This window comes from Colletes latitarsis, chromosome 2 (assembly GCF_051014445.1).
Source record: "Colletes latitarsis isolate SP2378_abdomen chromosome 2, iyColLati1, whole genome shotgun sequence".
In the NCBI taxonomy this organism is placed as follows: Eukaryota; Metazoa; Arthropoda; class Insecta; order Hymenoptera; family Colletidae; genus Colletes; species Colletes latitarsis.
The window spans coordinates 15,559,233-15,584,527 of NC_135135.1; the positions used below are offsets into that span (position 1 = coordinate 15,559,233).

The following is a 25,295-nucleotide window of genomic DNA, read 5'->3' on the forward strand; positions in this document are numbered from 1 at the left end:
AAAAGGCAATAGAACTTAACAAGGAATTCGGAGGACCATCGACTTTCAAAGCAAGTAGAGGCTGGTTGTGGAATTTCAAGAACAGACATGGCATACGCTTATCGAACTTCTCCAGTGAAAGAGGAGAAGCGAGTACAACAGCCGCACAACAATTGTTTGTAGAGGAATTCACCCGACGACTGGTACAAGAAAGAATAGAGTATAAAAATATTTACAACATGGAGGAGACCGGACTTGTATGGAAGGCTCTTCCTACGAGGACTGCGATACAAGGCGAGAAAGAAGTGGAAGGAACAAAATTAACGAAAGATCGAGTAACCGTAGGCTTCTGCGTTAACGCGACCGGAAGCCACAAGCTTGCACCTTTGTTTATTCATAAATTCAAGAATCCAAGGGCGTTTAAACATTGCAAAGATCGTCTGCCTGTGATCTTCAAATCACAACCACGCGTATGGATGGATCAAGAAATATTCGGTGACTGGTATCAAAACCATTTTAAACCGTTAGTAAGGGAACACCAGACGATGGCCGGTTCCTACGGTAAAGTCATCCTTCTCCTAGACAACTATCGAGAATACAATTTGCCTAAAGAATTCCTGCAAGACGACGATTTTGAAATTATATTCTTGCCTGCAAATATTGCCCCCCTCCTACAGCCTATGAACCAAGGGGTGATCGAAGAAACGAAACGATCCTACCGCCGTAAAATGTTGCATCGAATAATGAACTTTCCCGGCGGCGTGCAACAATTTTATTCCGATTACGATCTCAAGGATTGTATTGATTTGTTGCACGAGGCGTGGACAGAAATTAGCGCCACGAACATTCAAAACACATGGAAAAGTATCATCAAACAAATCCCTGAAGAGGTTCTGATAAAAGAAGAACCGGGAGATCCGCTGGAACCTAATTTACAGGACATTATTGGCGCAATCACGGGGGAACAAGCGTCGGAAGAAAGCGTGAATGATTTTTTAATAAAATGTACAGAAGCGGAGAATAATTTCTCCGAAGACGAGGGACTGGAAGAAGACGAAGACGAAGACGAAAATGCCTCTAATGCTGGTAATGGGGTGTCATCCCTATCGTCGGATACACTGATAGAGGATGATGAAATGAAAAGGATATTTGAGAATCTAATCACATGGTCCGAAGGAGAACCAGATTTTATTAAATTACACGTAAAATATCTGAAAGATTATTACGAACAGAAATGATGTAAATAATATATTCAAGCAATATAAAAATAGTCATCTAGAAAAATTAGAATTTAATTTTAAAATAAATTATAAACATTTTATACTAATTGTAACAGTACATTGCATTTTGTATACTGTTCTTCCCGACTTAAAATAAGTTGCATTTGTTCTTAGGAAAATTCTTATCGATTTGTAAAAAAATATAGTTGTAACTAAAAAACAATTTTATTACTGTATAAAATGACTCGACTTTTCAAATCCAGAATCATTAAACAAACAAAAATTGAAGAGAGTCGTATTTAGAATATTTATAGATAGGTAATGAAAAATATATGATAGTTTTCAACTAATATATTAATAAATAAACTTTAATATATTAAAGTGAAGGAAAGCAAAGCGACGATATATGTGTTGCTAAAAGTCGATGTAATTTATACATATAATTATTTATTTACAATAAACAAAAATATAAAATATATAATTATTTACAAAAATTTGAAAACGATATACAAAACTTTAGAGTTTGTATCATATAATACTTTTAAATATATAAAACATTGTAATATAAATGTTTTATTAACGAAAATGATACCTAACAAAGTAATATGTTCATAGACTGATAAAATTGATGAAAATCCTCTTTGAAACAAATTTTTATTTCTTTATAAAAGAATCCTCTATTGTACCCAAAAAGAGCTCTACAAACAGATGAAACTTTATACTAATTATTATTTAACATTATAATTCTTGAAGCTTTAAATATTAACAACGAAAAAGTGATTACCTTTCCCGCATGTAATACATTTATTGAATGAGGAGCAATTAATTTATATGATTTATTTATCATGTTTAATTATTTATAAGTATTAATTAAATCTTTTACAATTATTTTCTAATGTAATTTATGTAAAACTATTCATTAAAGAGTAATCATTACTGTAACTATTAATATGTTACTATTGATATCTGATTTATAAATTTTGAATAAATGACATGAACATTGCTAGGGTAATTAATGAAATTTAAGAAAACAGTTAAAGCTATCCATCATCATATAACAAACTATGTAATAATTCTGGAATTTCTGGTTGTTTCAAACAAAGAGACTCTTTATTTTGTAAATTTGTAGAATATTTATTTTGTTCTAATTGATCAAGATCACGATCCAAAATTGTTTCAATTTCATCATCAATGTATAGAGGATTTTCATAAATCTTTGTGACATATGAACAACTTTGCTCTGTGGAATTTATAGTTTCATTTATTGTATTTTGTAACTCAGTTTCTAACATGTTAACTGTACTAAAATTATTTAATGGTACAGGTACAACACAGTCAACTATTTCATTATTGTATTGAATCTGCCCTCTCAATTCGGTCAAAGAAGTAGGTATTTGATGATACTTTACCTGGTGCACTTTTAAATTACTAGTCTGTGAAAATGTTTTCAAACAGTAGGTACAATGATAAGGTTTTTCTCCAGTATGACATCTTGAATGTCTTTGTAATTTGTACTTTGTTACAAATTGTTTTCCACAGTCTGTACAAGTAAATGAACTATTTTCTGTTTGCAAATTTTGGTTACAAACAGATTTCTCCATATCCAAATGGAAATTTATCAAATGTGATTTTAGTGATACTTTATAACGAAATGATTGGTGGCAATTAGCACACTGAAATTTCTTTTTCCCTTCATGTCTTTCTAAATGTTTTACTAATATTTCTTGTTGATTGAATGACATTTGACAAATCTGAAAGTATTGTGAAATGAACATTAGAAATAAAGAATGTCAAATGTAGTGTTAATTCGATTGTTTTAAAACAATTTTTTAAACAATTTTGATGAAATTATAGGAGAGAAAGAATTTTTCTAGCATTTGAACCTAAATTTTTTGATTGCCAGGCAACTATTTTGACCAATTATGATATATACATATTTGACAATTCCTTCTCTCCCAAACTATTAACAATAGAATTATAACTTCTGCTAAAGCATATCAAATAATTCTATTATCTTACGAACATTACAAACAAATGGCCGTTGTCCAGTATGAATACGCTTATGTCTATTTAAATGTGCCTGACACCTAAAGCTCTTAGAACATATTGGACATATGCTTTTTTTTATTCCTTGTTTTCCTAAGGAATTTTTTGGAATTGTATCATTTTCTTTCAATTCGCATAACATACTCTGAAAATAACACATTTCTTACAATTGACCAATGCATAGAATAACAAAAAACAGTTGTTTTTAAAAATTATTCCATACTTCTGCAAAATCAATTTCCAAACAAGGACTTGCAAGTTGTTTTTGTACATTTGCAACCATTAAATAAAACTCATCGAATATACAAATTTTTTGTTCACAATCAATACAAACATATTTAGAATATGAATCAGAATTTGATATACTTATCACCTATAACAAGAGAACTATTAAACTTATCCACAGAATAAAAAAAATTCTCAAAATACCATAAAATATACCTCCTTAGAGAAATATTTGTTTATAATTGATATTAGTACGCTTCCTTTAACTTTATCTGTAAATAAATCTGTACCGTGCTGTTTCTCCTTACCGCACAGACGACATAACTTCAAATTCATTTTATGCAACATCATTATTCCAAGTTCTTTACAAAATCAATGAAAAAAAATGATAATCTCGATACAATTCTTCGATCGAAGTATTATATTTAACTGTACAAATAAGAACACGTGTCACACATATACATTATGCACGTTCTTTTAATTACTGAAACAACGAAAGCAATAAAACGTTTTTATTTTCATACATTTCTTTCTTAGATATCGTTTAAATTAATGTTCTTTGAACAAATGTCTACGAGTTAATCAACTGCAAATATCTATAAAAAATAGATTTTTTACAAATTTAACATACTCTATTTGTTTGTTAGTTATGTTACTAGATTGTTTTCACAGTGGTTCTCAAGAACTGAGATATTCTCACCCTATGATGACCCTTTTGCACAATACAATGTAAATTCGTTAGAACCGCATTTTCGACTACACGTTAGATATGCGTTTCCATCCCCACTACTCTTTCTCATTTCTGCATTCCAGAAAGGAGAAACAAGGAAGAAACGATTGCATAGAGTCGTGTCTCCTCTACATTACACTTGTGCTACAGCCCTGACCCCACTTTTACTCTACATATAATATTGTTAGGGAAATTTTACAAGTAACAAACTGCGAGTACTAATAATTTCTCTTGCACAATAACAATGAGATTTCTAGTACACGTACAATTTTACAAGTAAGTTTTCTGTTTATATTGCATCGTTTAGATATGTTAACTGTATCTCATTCGTACTCACTGTTTCTCCCTCCCTCTGACTTTATCCGCAACGTGCATTCACAGTAAATGGCTTGTGACGGAGGGGCAAGTGAATACTTGACCTAAGCCACGATGTAAGAAGAGAAACGATTCGTTTAGTCTATCCCTGCTACAAAAAGAACTCCCGCCAACGGCATACGATTTGGAATCTCAAGTCGAGATTCTCGACTGTCCCGGCATTTTTACTTTCCGACCTATGTAGGCGCACAGTATCTAAAGTTTATTAATATTATAATAACTACAGTAGTGTCTACATAAATGACTGCATTTTTGCCCACTTAAATGTCCGTTTAGTTTGTCCGTGATGCTTCCTGTGCATAAGTTAGAGAGTGTGACCCATCGGTGGTACATGATTTGCACAGCCATCTACGGCAAAACGCCCAAGTTTGTCGTGGAATAGTTCGTATTGTCCACGCTAGATGGATTTCTCGACAAACTTGGGCGTTTTAGCACCAGAGGGTTTGAGGTCGAAAATAAGCGCCATCTATCGTTGAAAATAACGAACTATTCCACGAGAAAGAGAGCATGTGTCAGTTTGCCTTTGTCAACTTTCCGAAACTCTATGAGCTCATGTACGCGTGATCTGGCATCGTGTGAGCAGTGCACTCGGTGCTGAATCTGGTATTTCTGACTTTGGTACAAGTAACTGACAATGAGCTATATTGGTTATGTTTATGTTAAGACCGAACTTTCGCGTTGTTGTTAAATTTACCTTTAGCACCTTTAACAATAAAGGTGGCTATGGTAACACCTGTTTGTTTTATTTGCGTGTATGTGATATGTGTAAAAATAATCATTGGTAATCGTCAAGATGGCATCCACCCCTGCAGGAAGAATACATCAGATTACTTACGAAAAACGTCTAGAAATTCTCCAGAAATTAGAAGAAGGTGCTACCGCGGATCAGCTTGCTGCTGAATATAACCTCCATAAAAGGACTATACAAAAATATCGAAAAAATGCAACATCGATTCGACAATTTTCGGAGAGTTCTAGCTGTTTACATTCAAAAAGAATACGACCACCATTGCACGGGGTTGTCGATACTCGGCTACACACATGGGTTTTGGAAAGACGAGCGTTAGGAGACAACCTAACGGACAATCTTTTGCAGGAAAAAGCGATGAAATTGCATGCAGAATTTGGTAGTTCGACGAAATTTGTGGCAAGCAACGGTTGGCTAGAATGTTTCAAAAAAAGACACAACATACGTTTTACAAGCGTCTACAGAGAGAAGTCTGACGTGAATACAATCCCTTTGGAAAAATTTCCAGATGAATTGAGACATATATTGATCCAAGAAAATATTGATGAAAGAAACGTGTACAATATGTATGAGACAAGCTTAATGTGGAAAGCCCTTCCGCAAAGAACGTTGGTTCACACTGGAGAACAATGGGTAAAAGGTACAAAAATAAGAAAAGATCGTGTCACTGTGGCATTTTGTGCAAATGCCACTGGCACACACAAGCTGCCGCCCCTTTTTATTCACAAATATGCAAATCCAAGAGCTTTAAAACATTGTAAACATATTTTACCGGTGATATATAAAAATGAACAGAATGCTTGGATCAACAAAGACCTTTTTAATGATTGGTACATCAATTACTTTAAGCCTAGCGTAAGGCAATACCAGCTACAGCATCACCATGTGGGAAAGGTGTTATTGTTGATGGACAATTACATAGGACAAGTACTTTCCAAAGAAGCACAGGAAGATCTTCAATTCAAACTAATGTTTCTTCCACCCAATACAACCACAATAATTCAACCAATGAACCAAGGAGTAATATCCAAATGTAAGAAGTTATTTCGGCATAAACTACTTAGTTTAGTTCTACAACATGATAGTAAAGTGAAACAATTTTATGTCGATTATGACATAAAAGATTGTATTGACTTGATCGCCGAAGCATGGGATGCAATAACACCAGCTACCATTCAAAATTCATGGAGAAAAATTCTGTATCAATCATCTCCAGACAACACTTTCAGAAGACACGATTCAAATGCCTATATGCTAAAAGAATGGCAGCAATTTGAAGAAATAATTCATGTTGATGATATAATTGAATGGATTACCGAATGTGAAAAAGAAGAGTCTATAATCGTAAAAGAAGAAAATACAGATTCGCAAGATAATGAAATAGAACAGGAAATTGATTATATTTTTAATGGTTTAGCAGCCTGGACAAAAACTCAACCCGAGTTCATAAAATTACATGCAAATGTTTTAATAGATTATTACAACCAAAAATAATATATTTATGTATATGATTAAGAATATAAATATACATTTATATTAGTACAATAGGTCAAATAGATTTGTGTCATTTTTAGGAGGTAGCAAGCTCTGTTACTTATTAAAACTCTGTCTGCTTTTAAACAGGCAAGAGTCTGTAATATTCTCCTTAAAGGGCAAAAATTTGGTTGGCCCATTGTACAAGACTGTGATTCAATGTAATTATTTTTTATTGTAATACTGTATAAACACGTTTTCATGTCAGTTCTAATTATACAGAGATTTTTCTATACATATATGTGCTTCAACACTACCGAGATTATGCGCGTGTCGTTTGAAAATTTGTGATATTTTAACAATAAGTATATTTTTTAACTTTCAATGTTACTCTGTCATCATAATATAAATTTGCGCTCTACGCCAACGTTGTTGCTGTATTATTGGTAATAATACAACAAAATGTATAATCTGTAATTTAATTGTTTAGTAATTGCTTTGGCGGATATGTGACGAGCGTCTTCAGTATCTCACGCGGAATGTTTAATGTTCTTTTAATTTTATTTAGGTATTCTACAGAGATCTACGAAAAAATACCACGCTGTTATATATTGAAATGCAAAAAATTCGTCTAAAACATAAATTTCTTGTTTTACCAAAACATAGGGAAGTAAGATCGTATCCGATAATAATGGCTAATAATTTTAGTTATAAAGAATTAACAAAAAATCTTGTTTCAGCTTAAAATAAAATGGTGTATTTGAAAGAAAGATGCAAGCATCAAATATGCAAAATACATTTTCAAGAAGATAATAAAATTGATGGACTTTTTAATGGAAGACTTACGAAGTGTGGTAAATTTCCATTTCTGAAACTTCTAGGGTTAGTAAAACAAATGAATATGTTGGTAATTCCACCAGAATCGATATGTTTCTTAGATTATTGAATAAGAATTTTTTAATTCTGGTACTAATAAGAGAAAGCCGCGAATTATAGTCAATTTCTTTTTTTATTGTTTTTTGTTTTAGTAGTAAAGATCGTCTCCGTTCCGTTGACGAGAAATAACTTTTTAAAAATGTGAAAATTTATTTCCTCAGTGTTGATCATATAAATTGAACTATCGTCACCAAAATAGCGTGGCGTAAGTGGTAGCATTTTTAATTTATTTTACATATGTATATTCGCGCATAAGTTTTTTACGGATACACCAATTTCGATGAAACTTTTTATGTTTTATAGAATACGTTCCTGAGCTGATCCCGTTGTAAGTACTTTTAAAATAAATGTGATAGAAGGCAGACAGAAACGATTATAACTATCTTTTGTTAAAATTAGGAAAACTAAAATTTTTTAATAGAAACAGTAACATAGCTACAAAAATAAAAAAAATTGTGCTTTAATTATTTTTGTTATGTGTGTGCGTGTGTGCGTGTGTGCGTGTGTATATATACATGTGTATATAATAAATATTGTATACATTAAATATTTAAGTACTGTCTTACCAAATTTTCTTCGCTTCATGTTTCAAATTTCATACAATTCCTATCGATATGAGCAGGCTCGCTGAGTAACGTTACATCCGCGTTTTCATGCTGGCTTCTGATTGGTCGAAAGTTACAAGACAACCTTTCTATTCTGTGGATCTTGGTTAATTCCACATCTAGTATATAATAAGAGTTCGTTAGGAACGCATGGGTCTGGGCTGTAGAGTAAATTGTAACGTAGAGGAAACACGATTCCGTGAGATTGTTTTTCTCCTCTGGAATACAGGAGTAAGAAAGAGTGGTAAAAAGAGAAATGCACACATAACGTATCGTCGAAAGGTATTCCTAATGAAAGACCTCGGAGGGTCGACAAAGACAAAATGACATATGCCCTCTTTCTCGATTCACCGAAGCTGCCCAAAGTAAGTTCGGACCGTCTCGAGGGAGTCGAGAGAGAAAGGCTCATACTTCCCTTCTCGCTCTTAAACAACTAATATCCGACCTCCCGTCAACAGGTCTCCACTGGCCTCTGCTGACCGCTGCTGACCACTCCTGGAATTTCTGACAACGTATAACGATTACTACTGACGTCTGCCAGTCTCCGTTGGCCTCTGATGACCGCTGCTGACCACTCCTGTTACTTCTGACAACGTATAACGATTATGACTGGCTACTGTTAGTCTCTTCCAGCCTCTGCTGACCGCTGCTGACCACCGCTTATATTTCTGACAACGTATAACGATTACTACTGACTTCTGCCTGCCTCCGCTGGACTCTGCTGACCGCTACTGACCACTCCTGTTACTTCTAACAACGTATAACGATTACAACTTGCTACTGCCTGCCTCTGCTGGACTCTGCTTGTCACTGCTTGCCACTGCTAGCCTCTGCTGACCATAGCTGACCACCCCTGATGCTTCCGACAACGTATAACGATTACTACTTGTTACTGCTTGCCCCTGCTGGACTCTACTTGTCTCTGCGTGCCTCTGCATGCCTCTGCTGGCCTCTGTTGGCCTCTGTTGGCCTCTGCTGACCGCTGCTGACCACTGCTGACCACCGCTTATATTTCTGGCAACGTACAACGATTACTACTGGCTACTGCCAGTCTCTGCTGACTTCTGTCAGCATCTCCCGACCTAAGCTGGCCTCTGCCAACATCTCCCGACGTCAGCTGACCATCGCTGACCACTGCTGACCGTTGCTGACAACTTCTGACATGATGTAATATAATATAATATGTTTATATGTATTAAAGTTTTGTATAATGTAAATCTATGGCAATAAATGATATAATTTCAAAGAATTCTATGTATTCTCATCATTTTTTACCCCCCTTTTCTGGAAATGACGTCATTTCTAAGAATTCCTGAAAATTCTCGGATCCCTGAAACTTACCGGCATCCCTGAAACTTCTCGGAATCCCTGAAATTTCCAAGAAGTTTCAGGCAGCGGCTAAAATTCCGGCCTGAATTTTTCGGCAAAAGTTACGTAATATTACGTAACATTATGTAATATTACGTAATATTACGTAATAGCTATTTAAAAATTTTTCCCGGCCGGAATTTTTCGGCAAAAATTACGTAATATTACATAACATTATGTAATATTACGTAATAGCTCTTTAAAATTTTTGTCGAAAAATTCAGGCCGGAATATTTGCCGTTGCCTGAAGCTTCTTGGAAATTTCAGGGATTCCGAGAAGTTTCAGGGACGCCGGTAAGTTCCAGGGATTCCGAGAATTTTCAGGAATTCTTAGAAATGACGTCATTTCCAGGAATTTGCAGAAATTTCTGGCGGCGGGAAATTTGAAATCTTTCCGGAGAACTTAGAAAATTTTAAAAGATTTGGTGTGTCTTATAACTAAGGGAATGATTTCGATAGGAAAAGAAGGATAAAAGTGATGAGAACACAGAATTTTTTGAAATTATATCATTTATTGCCATAGATTTACATTATACAACACTTTAATACATATAAACATATTATATTATATTACATCGTGTCACAATTTATCAGCAACGGTCAGCAGTGGTCAGCGATGGTCAGCGATGGTCAGCGATGGTCAGCTGACGTCGGGAGATGTTGGCAGAGGTCAGCAGAGGGTGGCAGTAGCCAGTAGTAATCGTTGTACGTTGCCAGAAATATAAACGGTGGTCAGCAGTGGTCAGCAGCGGTCAGCAGAGGCCAGCTTAGGTCAGGGGATGCTGGCAGAGGTTAACAGAGGGAGGCAGGAGTCGTAGTAATCGTTGTACGTTGCCAGAAATATAAGCGGTGGTCAGCAGAGGCCAGCAGTGGCAAGCAGAGACGAGCAGGGGCGAACAGTAGCATGTAGTAATTGTTATAGGATGTCAGAAGCATCAGGGGTGGTCAGCAGTGTTCAGCAGAGGCCAGCAAAGGCATGCACATGCAAACAGAAACCTGCAAAGGCAAGCAGAGACTTGTAGGGGCATGCAGTAGTAAGTATTAATCGTTATACATTATCAGAAATACCTGCAGTGGTCAGTAGCGTTCGGCAGAGGCCAGGAAAGTTCAGCAGAGAGAAGCACACGCTGACAGAGATCAGCAAAGACCAACAGAGGTTAGCAGAAGTCAGTAGTAATCGTTATAGATTGTCAGAAATATAAGCGATGGTCAGCAGAGTCCAGCAGAGGCAAGCAGTAATCAGGAGCAGTCAGTAAGAGTCGCTGTATGGTGTAAAAAGTTGTCGGGAGTTCTGTAGTTTTGTCAGCACTGGTCATCAGAGGTCATCAGAGGCAAATAGAAACCAGGAGTAACTTGCAGAGTTCAGTAATGAACTCTAGGAAAGGCAAGTAGAAATGCCTGGGCAGTCGAGATTCCGAATCGTATGTCGTAGACGGGAGGTCGGATTTCAGTTGTTAAGAGCGAGAAGGCAAATGTGAGCCTTTCTCTCTCGACTTCCACGAGGCGGTCCGAAATTACTTCGGGCAGCTTCGGAATAATCGAGAAAGAGGGCATGTGTCAGTTTGCCTTTGTCGACTTTCCGAAACTGTACGAGCTCACGTACGCGTGATTTGGTATGTGTGCGTAGGGCACCGGGTGCTGAATCTGGCATCTCTGATTCCTACGAACTTGCATTGCAGTGTGTACGATACGCAACACAAGGAGAAAAAGTGTCAAACTCCCTAGTTGCTAACCAATGATAGTCTAGAGCAAGAAAGCTCAGTCTTAATAAAGAAAAAAACTATTTTATTATTAAGCCAAAGAAAACAGCAATATATGTTCTTTGCACAGAACGTAAAACTCGAAGATCTTTTTCTGTTATAGATATACATTATAGTTTATGCATGAATATGCAATATCAAAACAGCACTCTAAGGGCGGCGTTCGCAGAAACATATAAAAATATTAGAATAATTGCGTTAAAATGTGCAGTAACGATGAGAATGGCGTGCAATGAAGACAGCGTATTAGAGCTCGTGCACACGAGCAGAAATGAAATTTGATTTAATGATCATTTAAACAATCAGCCGGCACAGATTGTGCTTAAAGACGTCAATATAATAGACATTTATTACATTATTAATTACGATACATTTATAAAGTGGTTCTTACAATTTTTAACTATAATTTCTGCGTTCAGATCTATACAAATGATTCCTGACTATATGTGGTACATTTGACCATCAATGTGGATAAAATTGAAAAAGGAATGTATAACAATATCACCTTTAGTTCTGTCAGCTGATCGTCATCCATCAACATGTAAAGGGTACACTGTGATAAACTCCAAATTAAATCATTTATATAATCACTGTGGTACTGAGTATTGCAGTTTGATTTATATTTTATAAAATTTTGTTGGGGAAGAAAAACAGAGATATCAGAGAATCTTGTAAAAGAATGGGAAATAAAAGTAGTTGCTGTGTCTATTCTAGTCCGCAAGTCGGACGTAAGGATCTGGGATCTGAAGGTGTTACCCGTGGTCTTGAGGAACATCTGCCGGAAGGTGGAATTAGTGTTAATAATTTACAACATATTAGTGAACGTGAACCAGAAGACTGGGATTCAGATCCGTCATTACATCCATGCGCTGGTACTATTTTTATGGAACGATCTAAACAAGCTATTGAAAGTATGTATCTTTACTTTCAATTTTTTAAATGTGATTATCATTAGAGGATTATATTTTGATCACATTATAGTATAAAAATGAAATCCTTAAGGTTGTAATAATTATATCATTGGTAATTATTAGTAGTTAGTGTTTTTAGTGATACAAAAAGTGTATCGCATTAACATATTTATGAACTGAATTTCTTTTATAGACGGTATGGTAAGAAAAAAGAGTCAGCATCAAATTGCAGATATAAGGCCTTTAAAAAAAAGTAGTAGTTGCAGTACAATATATTTAGATGACAGTACTGTTTCGCAACCTAATCTTAAAAATACTGTGAAATGTGTTGCCTTAGCTGTTTATTATCACATTAAAAACAGAACTTCACAACGACAAATTGATATATTTGATGAAAAGCTTCATCCATTAACGGTAATTAAATTATATGTACATTTACTGGATTTTAAAATGAAAGAATATACAGGGCAAATCGCTTAGAGCTGGTATTTATAATGTGTGTACTCTGTTCGAAAATATAAAAACTTCTGATGATAGAAAGATAGATATGTTAAATAATAGCATAATAGTTTTTTTTATTTTACTAACCGTATATCCTATGCCTCTTTTAAATAAAAAATAAAATTTATCTGTATTTTTGAAAATAAAAATCACAAAATACCAGTCACTTTAAATTTATATTAAATATAGATTTCTTATCAAATTTGGAAGTGTAATGATTACTTATTTATAGAGGGAAGGTGTTACAGAAGATTATGATAAATATAATCCAGAACACAAACAAATTTATAAATTTGTGAGGACGTTATTTAATGCTGCTCAACTTACAGCTGAATGTGCCATTATAACATTAGTTTATTTGGAACGTTTACTTACATATGCAGAAATAGATATAACACCAGCCAATTGGAAACGTATAGTACTTGGAGCTATTTTATTAGCGTCAAAAGTTTGGGACGATCAAGCAGTATGGAATATAGATTATTGTCAAATCCTCAAGGATATTACAGTAGAAGATATGTAAGTTTATAAAATAAGTGTATATAAAATAAGTGTTAATTATAAAATAATATTTTTTTAGGAATGAATTAGAAAAACAATTTTTGGAAATGCTACAGTTCAATATAAATGTTCCTTCGAGCGTGTACGCTAAATATTATTTTGACCTTCGCACACTTGCAGAAGCAAATGAATTAACATTCCCTAGTGAACCACTCAGCAAAGAAAAAGCTCAGAAATTGGAAGCAATGTCCAGAGTTTACGAAGACAAAGTCACTGCTGAAGCTTTGCGTACTGGTAATAAAAAATGGTCGAGTTTAGATAATATATGCATAGGTGGACCTAGACGTAGTATTGCTATTCTATCTTAAACATCGGATATAAGCGGATACGTTACTTGTACTGCATACCTTCGCAATTAAGGTATGTGAACAAGAAGTTTTGCAGACCTATAATAGTATAGTATCAATCAATTTCAAATGTTTTGCAGCATATCATTTTTATTATTCAATTATTTTGTATATCCTATTTAAAAATATTTTATTGTAGTGCATATACTTGATAAAGAGAATTTTATTTCAAATTAACTAATTCTATATGATTGACTCATATAATTTTGTTTCTTTAGAATTCCAATTTACACAATACAGTAAAATATAAATTGTTACTATGTTTTTTTAAACAAAATTATTTCAATTTCCTCATAAATTTTCACTTATTTCAATAATTTATTAATGAGCATTCTACTATTCCTCGGAGATTGATTCTGTTAACTAAGAATCTTTTAATACGTTAAAAGAAAATATTAAAACATATATATATGAAGCAAATGATAACGATTTTTACTCTTAACATTATCAGTGCTTCAGTTGTGATACAGTCAGTTGTCTTCTCTTCAAAATAGTTTATTTATTAATTGATTTTGAAAATATAAAAATATGTTATATTAACGAGTTTAGTTACAAATCAACAGCTTTTACAAATTTGGTGCATTTGCATAGAATTTATTATAAATAATTTAAATAAATACATCTAAAGAACTTAGTCAAAGTCTAATTAATCATGTTAAGGTATTTCGAATACCTTTTTGTATCTAAATATTTTTTCAAAATTGTGTTCATATTTAATTTAAACTAAGTATAATGAATACATGAAACAGTGTATCCTTTAAAAAATTATTGTTATTGTATATCTTTTGACATTTTTAAAGTAGCAATTACAATTATAATTTTGTCATATGCCACTGACATAATTCCCCTTAGCATGTATCCAGTTATCATTTTTATACGTGCCGTTTGTCACGAAAATATTTGGACACTAGTTTAATTTCAACATTATGCTTTGTATCTTAAATGAATATACAGTAAATGAAAAAATATGTAATTTTAGATTTAATTTTTCTTTCTTATCTTTTTTTTTCTATTTTTGCATTTCATTCCTATTATTTAAATGCCGATATATAATGGATTAAAAGTTTTTAAATTTTTATTAACTAGAAAATATATTATGATATAACTGAATATATTTTTTTTGGTTTATTGCACATTTATTTAAAAAACAGAACATAACGTTAAAATCGTACTAGTGTCCGCTTTCGTGACGAACTGTATATGCGCCTGAAATAACTTTAAAAGTATTACTTGTAAGTATAACTAATTATTCTGTATGATCAAAGTCTTAAATACTTCCAAAATTATTAAAAATAATTAAACAGAACTGTCATCAATCTTAATTATAAAGAAATTGTATACTAAATTTTGTACTATTTGTAATATTTTATGTATTTAATGTATCATATTTTCGAGTTCATTAGAATGTCGCTTATAAAATATAATTAGAATTAACAAATAAGCTTACACCTGTCTTGCAAAATATTAAAATTCTTCTTTCTCGTCATAATTCTGTATTGGTTTATTCGAAGAAAACAAGTAGAAATACAAAATTAAAACATTCATTTTATTCCTATGTAGTTATTTTTTTTATAAAATAACAATTTCTAAAATACATCAAGATATTCTTTATGAATCAAAAAAAAATAATAATTATTATTATTTTTATCATTTTTTTCCGTTTAGTGCATGTAAATTAATGTCAAGCATAGTGATACATAGGTATATACATATATACTATATGTGGGATTTTGATCATTCAGCATACAAACTTTGCTAATTAAATATTCATAAATATTAATATTCTTGTATTAATTTGCGCTTAGAAAAAACGTCAATTTATAATAGTTACTGTATTCTAATAAAATGTTAGTAAACGATGCTGTTTATTATATAGTAGAGTCGCGTTATATCGTTTCTTGGTATATCGCTGCCTGGTCGACTTCTTCGTCACGTGCATTTTTTACACAAATGCCGCTTCCCTACCACATTAGTGTGAGCTCGATGAGGCAGCGACGTTTAGTATTATATTGCCATTTCGGAGAATTTTCCTCTCCTACAACCCCGTCTGCGGCGATATAATGCGACTCTTTAAATGGAAAGTTATTCGTATTTAAGTGCAATGTAGTAGAGTAACACTATTTGCATTTTTAATATATTTTAATTGTTTTAAATAATAACTAAATTAAATTCAGTTTATCAACGTTTTAAGACTTTTCATTATACACGATTTTTTATGATTCAATAGATCTGTAAAAATGATATTGAAGCATTTAAAATAAACAGAAATACTATTTTAACGACAGCTACTATTTTATAAAACGAACGTAGTGTACTTTAACGAAAGCTTCTTGAATCGGTTATTCAAGATATAAAAGACTTATTGTACATTAAACGTACGTATGTTGTGTACCATTAACGTTGCAATAAGATTGATCAAATCGGATAGTTTTAAATATATATATATATATATCGCATAAGGATACAAATTTTTTAAAAAACTATTCTGCTTATCATTATGCAACATGCTCGTATGAAGGAGATTTGTAAAATTACAACCATTTTGCACACACGTTTATTAGTAACTTAATGTATGCGATTAAGATGTATAATAAGAGTTAATGAACTTATTTACAATAATTATTTAACATTTTGTACTCACAGGTTATGACCTTACACATAAACATTGAAATATAGAAATAAGCTAACACTTACATTATAACTGACTGTTTCCTTAAAAATTAATATAATCTAAATTTCTATCGAACCTTTTGAATACTATTACAGAGTAATTACAATTCATTCTTATTTTTATACTTTACTACAAAAAAAAACAACTATGAATAATGTAATAGGGAAACTTTAAATGTAATAATTAGATCTTAATGTAAAATTAAATAATGTCAGAATGTAATATCGCGTATAAATAATTTTAAATAGAATCCATAGTATAGCAAAATATAGATATAGTATTAACATATCAATGATTTTTACCCAAATAAGACTTTTTAGTTCCTTGATCTAAATCATGAGGATACAGTTTGTACTATAGAGTGGATCAGTTTTATGTACTCGAAGACAATTATGTAAGGTGACAGAAAAGAAGATAAAAACTATAAAATGTAAATAATGAATGCACGAAGAAATGCCAAAAGATTATTAAAAGTTGCCAAAAAGTATGCAATATAAGTTATTTTCATTTTACTATTCTGATTTTCCAAAGAATTAGGTATTATAGTTTTTTATGCATACCACTTTTATAAGTAGAATTGCATTGTAACGATAATCTTGAAATCTGGTTGCATCTTATACTTAAATTACTACACCCTGTTTATGTGTCTCACAAGGTTGTATTATAAATAAAGTTTTTTATTAATAACTGATTGATTACAGCTCTGTAATAAGTTCCAATAATGTTATTATTAAATTGTATATAATTTAAGATTTAAAAAAAAAATTAATTTAGTAATATAAATTTTCTATGCAAAAAAATATCGTTTCGATCGTTCCTTGTAGTATGTTGGTTTTTATGGAAATGTACTTCTCGTATAATAATGATGGACCAGATATTATTTAGTATGTCTATATGCAACATATACTTCTAAGCAAATAATATAGTAATATAAATTTTAATTTTTCAACTAACGAACATGAACTGATAGTTTAAATACTAAATGTTTTTGTTCGAACTGAATCGTTTCGCGCCTGAACGGATAATACAAATGCTTCTGTGATCGAATAGCCAAAGGTACAGTATTCCACATGTAGACCTCATACAGAGTTGGGCAAATTTTATTCACGACTAACAAATAAAATTTTTAGATTAATTTGCAAAATTAATTCGTAAATTATAATCCGTCAACAGATTTTGTAAATCGATTTCCAGGAGAGGGATGCTGCGAGCAATAACTACTTTACGAACGAATTTAAAAATTTTATTAGTTATTTGTGAATAACGTTGTAATTAATAATGCTAATCTAGCATTGCTAGCGAATGTGAATCTTTCCTTTCTGATCTCAAATCAGTCTACTTGCATACCTCGTAGAGATGCCAGATTGAGCACCGGATGTACTACTCACACTATGCCAGATCACGCGTACGTGAGCTCGTAGAGTTTCGAAAAGTTGACAAAGCAAACTGATATATGCTCTCTTTCTCGTGGAATAGTTCGTTATTTTCAACGATAGATGGCGCTTATTTTTCGACCTCAAACCCCCTGGTGCTAAAACGCCCAAGTTTGTCGTGGAATAGTTCGTTATTTTCAACGCTAGATGGAGCTTGTCTATCGACCTCGGGCCCTCTGGTGCTAAAACGCCCAAGTTTGTCGAGAAATCCATCTAGCGTGGACGATACGAACTATTCCACGACAAACTTGGGCGTTTTAGCACCAGAGGGCCCGAGGTCGATAAATAAGCGCCATCTAACGTGGAGAATAAGAACTATTCCACGACAAACTTGGGCCTTTTAGCACCAAGGGGTTTGAGGTCGGTAAATAAGCGCCATCTAGCGTTGAAGGTAGCGAACTATTCCACGACAAACTTGGGCGTTTTAGCACCAGGGGGTTTGAGGTCGAAAATAAGCGCCATCTAGCGTTGAAAATAACGAACTATTCCACGACAAACTTGGGCGGCTCTTTCGACTTACACGAGGTGGTCCGAAATTACTTCGGGTAGCTTCGGAGAATCGAGAAAGAGAGCATGTGTCTTTTTACATACGATGGCATGTATTTTCTTGTTTTTTCAATTGAAAACAACGAAGACAAATATTCGAAATATCTTGTCAATGACTCCGTATAAAATTTTTAAGAATGATATATTTCAAGTTATATTTTATTTGAAATTCGACTCACTGTTTTGTCGAGAAGCAAAGAGGTCTGACTTGAAAGGGATATAAAATTTATTGTTTAGAATTTCGACACGATACGATAAAATAATGCTATACAATGATCGGTATTCAATAAACATAGGCGATCACAATAGTGATCTGACCACTGTCTCGATATTGCTTATCGTGCCACGAAAACGTAAGGGCTCTCGAGAAAATCGACTTTAAAGTTTGCTCAACTTTACAAACAATTTAGTACAATTTGCTTATCGTGTATTCAAGCAAACTGGGATAAATTACATTCAAGCAAATTGGGATAAACAGTGGAAAAAGGTGATTGGAAATGGTGGAAAATGTTTGGGCTTGTAAATATTATACGAGTTAAAATTTGTTTGATCGAAGTGCTAGAATTATAAATGCAAAGCAAATAACTAATACTCGAGACGTCTCTGTGAAACCTTCGACTGCTCGAACACGCTTTGTTCCTTCTCCGGGAATCAACGTTTCGAAGCACTTATTAGAAAGTGAATAAATCGTACGGACGTTTCGCACATTTCCTCTAGTGGAACTTCATTCTTGTTCCTCTTTCGTTCATTCCAGGTCGTGTAGGGTCTCGTATAGGATGCTTTCGTCTTGGCTTGGCTGTACGTGAATGCGCCTGTGAATTACCTGACGAGCAAGGGCACCCGTCGACGGGTTAGTCACCGCGGCCGACGCTCCATCGATCCACTCGCTAGCGAGGGCTGGAATTATAGGCACAGACACTCCAAGAGAGGAGCTACAGATATACCTACATACGATTACGAGGCTATATCGCCACACTTGTAACAATAGCGATGTCAAAGGTACTTTGCGAGAGACGTTAGATAACCCGAAAATTTTCGTCCTTTTCATCGCCTACAAATTTCCAAACAATTAAATCTCGAACTTGCAGCGAGAAATTTCTTCCTAATCATTTTAATATTACCAGTTACTTACACTCGTATTCGTACGTTACAATTGTGATTCGCTGTAAATGAAAAGAAACTTGTTTCTTCTGAATTCTTTCCATTTATTTTTATCAAACGTTTATTACACTGTTATACAGGGTGTACGGTCACCCCCGGGAAAAACTATAATGGGAGATTCTAGAGGCCAAAATAAGACGAAAATCAAGAATATCAATTTCTTGACTGAGGCTTCGTTAAAAAGTTATAAAAATTAAATTAAAAAATTTGAAATTGTTCTAAAAAAATTATTTTCAGTTGCAGGGGACAATTACAATCATTTTTGGTCAATAGACATACCCCCGAAATCCTACCCACTTTCGAGAAAAAAATTCGAGAAGGTGTGAAATTTTTCGACAAAATTAAAAAATTTCAAATCGTTCTAAAAAAATTATTTTTAGTTACGGGGGTCCATTACAATCGTTTTTGGTCAATAGACATACTCTCGAAATCCTAACCATTTTCGAGAAAAAAATTCCTTACCGAAAATCTAATGTGAGGTCAGAAATGTTTCCCTGAAATTTCATGCGAATCTTTAAAACGTCATAACTTCTGAATGGATGGGACGATTTTAATGTTTAAAAAAGCAAACTACGCGTATTTTGATGGAGAATATGTAGAAATTGCAAAAATATTCGAAAAGTTGGTCCTTGAACCCGCAAAATGAGAAAAACCGCATAAAAATGGTCCAATTTTCAAACAGCTATAATTCCTACAATTGTGAATATATTTCAATAAAACTTTTTTCTGAAGTAGAGCTCATGGGTACCTACAAAAATGTATTAGACAACTTTTCTGTAGGGCGCCAAACAAAATTATTAAAAATGAAAAACGTATTTTTAAGAGAAATTGACAGAGGTAGGTGCCTAAATGTTTCGGCGAAAAAAAAATATTTCAAATTGTTCTGGAAAAATTATTTTCGGTTGCGGGGGTCAATTGCAATTATTTTTGGTGAATAGACATACCCTCGAAATCCTAACCAGTTTCGAGAAAAAAATTCAATAAGTGGATAAATTTTTCGGCAAAAATAAAAAATTTCAAATTGTCCTAAAAAAATTATTTTTGATTGCAGGGGTCAATTATAATTATTTTTGGTAAATAGACATACCCCTGAAATCGGGCGCATTTTCGAGAAAAAAATTCAGTACGGACGGAACTTTAAACGTTAATAATTTTTTTACTTTGGCCACTAGAATCTCCCATTAAAATTATTCCCCGGGGTGACCGAACACTCTGTATATTTATTTACGAAGTATTTTTTTTTAATATCAACGGGCAATGCTTAGTTATAAAACCGATAGAAAGGTATGATATAAACAGTATAACAATAATAAATGCCAAACTCGTGTCTGGTCACGCCCAATGTTGCTTAACTTCGATGATCGAACGAGAAGTTGTTTTCAACGTGAAACGACGGTTGGCATATTTTGTTTTTAATTTATTCAAATACAAACCCTTAAATGTCTCGCGAAAAAATGAACTTACACACGTGAAACAAGCTTTTTTCCATTTATAGCAAATCACAGTGAGTAGTTGTATTTCCACTATTTTTTCTCCCACTTACTTTACACCCCTTCACAGCCAGTTACGTTTTATACGAGACTAGGCAAGGAGAACAAATAATAATTAATAATATTAAATTCAAGGAACGCACACAATTAAATTTCTCTTTATTTTATTAATTAAGTTACACAATACCGACGAAATAATTTCTTTGCCTCACCCACTCGTTAGACCTGTCATCGGCAGACTATTTTCTCTTCTTAAAGGTGAAACTGGATTTGAAAAGAGAGCATTTCAACGGCATTAACGACATCCAATGCGGCATTATTGAGCAACTGAAAGGAGTTTCGTTGCAACATTTCCAACACACTTTCCAGGACTTATATAAATGATCTCAGCGTTCCGGCGGAGCGCAGAGACAGGGGTGAGTTACATTCAAAGTTTCTCATAAAAATTTCCAGATATATGGCTTTTGCAATAAATTCGAGCGCATTATTTAACGGACAAGCCAACTACTTTCCGTATTAAATCGAGGAACAAATAATTGTATAATTTAATTCGTACCTTTAACAGGCAGTAAAGACAAAAACGTTATACGATGGAAATCGTGTGAAAAGATGCCGTTTTAAAGGAAGGTCAGGTGTACTAGTTTTCTTCGACGTAGGTTATGAAAGGGAAAAGTAAGTAATCGTTTAATTTTTGAAGCAAACAAAATACTTTATTATTAGATATTATAGTACAGTACGTGTAGCCCGTGACACATTAAAACAGACCATTTAGTTACGTCCTAAATAAATAGCCCTCTTACTCCATAACCAACCATGATATGACCAATTAATCTTTCTGTCTCTCGTTTCCTTTTGCACCCTTCCATTCCTACTCACTCTCTCTCTCTCTTTCTCTCTCACTCTTTCGTCGTTTCTCTTTCTCTCTCACGCACTTTCACACTCTCTTTAATACCCTTTCTCTCTCCCCCTCTGTCCCCCTATTCCTTCAAAATTGTTCGAAAAACCAGCTGTTAACAGCGATCAATTTTGTGTGTAACAAGGCAGGGGGAAGAGGGTGGTTTTGCTTTGATGGGACGAGTTTTCGTTAGAAAAAATAATTTTCGCTCGGCGCGTCTTTTTCTCTTTTTTTTTTCTGAATCTTTCTTTCTCTCTCTCTCTCTCTCTCTCTTTCGCTCTTGTTCTCTTTCTCTCTCTCTCTGTCTTTCCTGTTTCTTTCCCTTTCCACTCTTAAAGCACACCGTCGTTCTGGAATTTTTTCTTCGTTCAACTTACGTTCCCGGGTACGCTTTCGAAACTAGGAAAGGAGCGTCGTCGAAACGGATTTTCGAAAAAGGTAACGACGAACAAAACGATCCACCGTCGCGAGAACGTTTCCCCCGAGTTTTCCTCCCTTTTTTTTTTTTTCATTCGCGACACCGCGAGACATTAAATCGTCTTGTCGTCGTTCCGGAAAATTCGACATGCTTCTCCCGCGTACGTCCCACGCGCCTGCCACCGTTTTCCCAATCATTTCAAAACGAGTCCAAGCTTACCGAAGAGATAGATATACCAATAAAAAAAGCGACCGCTTTCGAATCTCGTTCTCGCCTCGTTCCGTTACCGATTTCTACCTTTCGGCTTTTCTTTTGGTTTTCTCCCGGAAAATCCACCTCCGTTGGCAAACAAACTCGCGGTAAAGCGCGAAACGCAGCCAAAAACGGACAGACGCGAATCGTGAAGTCACCGTATTTCGTGAACGTGCTCCTCTACTCGATCGTTGTTTAACGCGATACAAAGAAGATTGGTCGTTTCATGAGCGAACCTACACGATCGAGTCGTCGACACGTTCGTCTCGTCGTCGACGCATAATTATACACATTTCTGGAGATTACGGTTGCCCGGAATCGTTTCCTCGAAATAATTTCGCAAACTGTTCGAGCCGAAAAACTACGATATTTTTACACGGACGAATAATCATGGAACTGCATTTTATTATCGAAATATAATAAATATGCGTCTCGTACACGGTCAACGGTCGATTCACGATTCGATTCCTCGGCTTGTTCAAAATAGTTGCACAACCTACATATATAGACACGTATATATATGTACGTATGTGTGATTTGTTTTTTTTTTTGTTTTTCTTTTTATTTCTTGTATGCGTGTACGCATGTATAATAGCTACAAATATAGTCACAGGCCAACATTTCGTAGTACAACACAGCACAATCATTGTCGTATCATTATTTTTTTTTTTTTTGTTTTCATGTCCGATAGGTTTCACATTATATTACGGTGTCAAGTTTAAATAATATAATCGTATAATAATATATAATATATAATATATATATATATATAATATTAAAATTGACAAGATATATTCTATTGACTAGGCACACTTAGTTCATAACAAGAAGAAAATTGTTTCCCTTTCTCTCTTTCACTTTTTCCCCGGTCTCTCATTCCGTTTTCTTTCTGCGTAGTGCATGCACGTGGACACATCCTTTTAACCCTCTTCTTCGTACTACGAATCTTCGTTCGTGTGCACCGGTAGTGCCCGGATATATGACCGACGATCGGTACCGTCTATATGCTCTACGCTAAACAACAACGTACGAAGAACTTGGAACGGAGCATTTTACACGACGTATAACATTATATTTCTGGATTTGTTATGCATACAAGTACAGTATAATTAGCGGGAACATGTATAACACGTTTGAAATATAAAATATAGTCGGTTCAACGTTCTGACTAAAGTTCAAAGTGTAGAATACTATCAGAAATTATTTATAATTTAAGCTCAGTCTTTCGTACCCCATTATTTAGCGTAGATTGTGTTTAAGTTTTTAGGAACTTTTGGGACATTTTTTGCAACGTTTCGGATATAAAATGCCTCCGTTTCGGTATTAAAAATCTTCTGTTAGCCCATGTATCGAAAAGACTAGAGCCAATAGGTCGATTTAATTATTACTTTGGTAATTGGAGTTGAAACAGGGGACTGCATTTTAATCAGAAAAGATTCATCCAGCGCGTTACTAAAGTTCGATGAAGAAAGAGTTCTGCAATGGTACTTGTTCGCGGTCATATAAGCGGGCAAACACGTTGCCTCGTATCCGGGCACCGTTGCGATTCGTTTCACGGTCTCGTAATATCAGCGACAATATGCATTTTCGTTCCCTTTGGTTTTCCCGTCGTACTATATCAAACGTTACCAATTAATTAATAAGTATCGATGATATCGCTTGGCGTCGCGTAACACACTTAACGTATTAAACGGATCGGTCACGGTTCGGTAATACTCTCCAACGTTTTCCCATTAATTGAGTCTCAGCGCTCCTTTTGTTTTTCCCTTTCCTTTTTCTCGCTTTCTCTCCGACCTTTCATACATTTTCTCCTTCTTAGACACGCATACGCACACACATATTTAATAGTAAATATTATCGTCCCTTATTGTATTATGGAAAAATAGAAACTTCTGACAATAAAAACCAAACAAACGTGAATCCGCGATCAAGGGGGTCTCTGTGTTGTCGCTGGCGCACGAGTACTGATTGTGCAAACGTCGCGTTGGATGAAAAAAAAAAAAAGATTTTTTTTTTCGGATGGCTCACGTTCGATCAACGGTGTCTCGATTCTAGTCGAACATCTAGACGATTCACGGTTCTTCGTCGCAGCGTTTCTCGAATCCCACGGACCTCTATGTTCGCGTACACGCGATTAATTGTACCCACTAGACGCGTACCGACCCCGCACCCCCTTGACGCCCGCTTAATCCTTTACAGTATTGTAATTCGCTATTATTACTCCTAACCTCCTTGTTCCTCTCGCTTATCTCTCTCCGTTCCCTTCCATTAATCCCGGTTTAACGTACCCCGTTCTTGCCGTTCGCGATTCCACGGAAAAAAAAAAATTTAAAAAAAAAAAGAACAACCAACCCCAAGCCCATCCTTGATCTCATTCCCGTTTATCGTCGTAACATGCAAAAATTTGATTCCTTGAAGTAGTTTACAATCAACTTACGCTCTACTTCTGCATTTCATTTTTTTTTTTTGTTTTTATAATAATAAATATATATTATATGTATATGTAATATGTACGTATATATATTTATACGCATGTTGTATGTTGTGTGTCGTGTATGCGTGGTGTGCTTGTACGAATCCGTGTATACGTGTTCTTATAATTATAATATGTATATAGGTACCGTAAATATTATGTAAATAATTT

General features: G+C 34.2%; 2 protein-coding genes across 4 annotated transcripts; one reads left to right on the forward strand and one right to left on the reverse strand.

Annotated features, from left to right (window-relative positions):
* Positions 1–1,998: 1,998 nt before the first annotated feature.
* Positions 1,999–4,561, reverse strand: LOC143347632 (uncharacterized). 3 transcript variants are annotated; one of them, XM_076777017.1, is made up of 5 exons: positions 4,171–4,561; positions 3,687–3,954; positions 3,469–3,618; positions 3,223–3,390; positions 1,999–2,950 (listed from the first exon to the last, which is right to left on the reverse strand). In XM_076777017.1, exons 2-5 carry the CDS (start codon positions 3,819–3,821, stop codon positions 2,240–2,242), a joined length of 1,164 nt encoding a protein of 387 aa, XP_076633132.1. In that variant the 5' UTR covers positions 3,822–3,954; positions 4,171–4,561; the 3' UTR covers positions 1,999–2,239. The 3 variants fall into 3 exon arrangements, with proteins under 3 accessions (XP_076633132.1, XP_076633115.1, XP_076633123.1); XM_076777000.1 differs by having other exon boundaries at positions 4,102–4,561; XM_076777008.1 differs by having other exon boundaries at positions 3,687–4,561.
* A 6,884-nt stretch (positions 4,562–11,445) lies between these two features.
* On the forward strand, positions 11,446–16,953 carry Cycy (cyclin Y). Its single transcript, XM_076781427.1, has 4 exons — positions 11,446–12,376; positions 12,570–12,790; positions 13,110–13,396; positions 13,458–16,953. The coding sequence occupies exons 1-4, from the start codon at positions 12,145–12,147 to the stop codon at positions 13,744–13,746; spliced, it is 1,029 nt and encodes a 342-aa protein (XP_076637542.1). The 5' UTR covers positions 11,446–12,144; the 3' UTR covers positions 13,747–16,953.
* The last annotated feature ends 8,342 nt before the right edge of the window (positions 16,954–25,295 follow it).

Coding starts and splice junctions, on each gene's coding strand:
- Cycy (XM_076781427.1), top strand. CDS start 12,145: ATGGGAAATAAAAGTAGTTGCTGTGTCTATTCTAGTCCGCAAGTCGGA. Junction 12,791..13,109: donor AAAAGCTTCATCCATTAACG/GTAATTAAATTA, acceptor ACTTATTTATAG/AGGGAAGGTGTTACAGAAGA. Junction 13,397..13,457: donor GATATTACAGTAGAAGATAT/GTAAGTTTATAA, acceptor ATATTTTTTTAG/GAATGAATTAGAAAAACAAT.
- LOC143347632 (XM_076777017.1), bottom strand. CDS start 3,821: ATGATGTTGCATAAAATGAATTTGAAGTTATGTCGTCTGTGCGGTAAG. Junction 3,391..3,468: donor TGGAAATTGATTTTGCAGAA/GTATGGAATAAT, acceptor TGTTATTTTCAG/AGTATGTTATGCGAATTGAA. Junction 2,951..3,222: donor AACGGCCATTTGTTTGTAAT/GTTCGTAAGATA, acceptor CAATACTTTCAG/ATTTGTCAAATGTCATTCAA.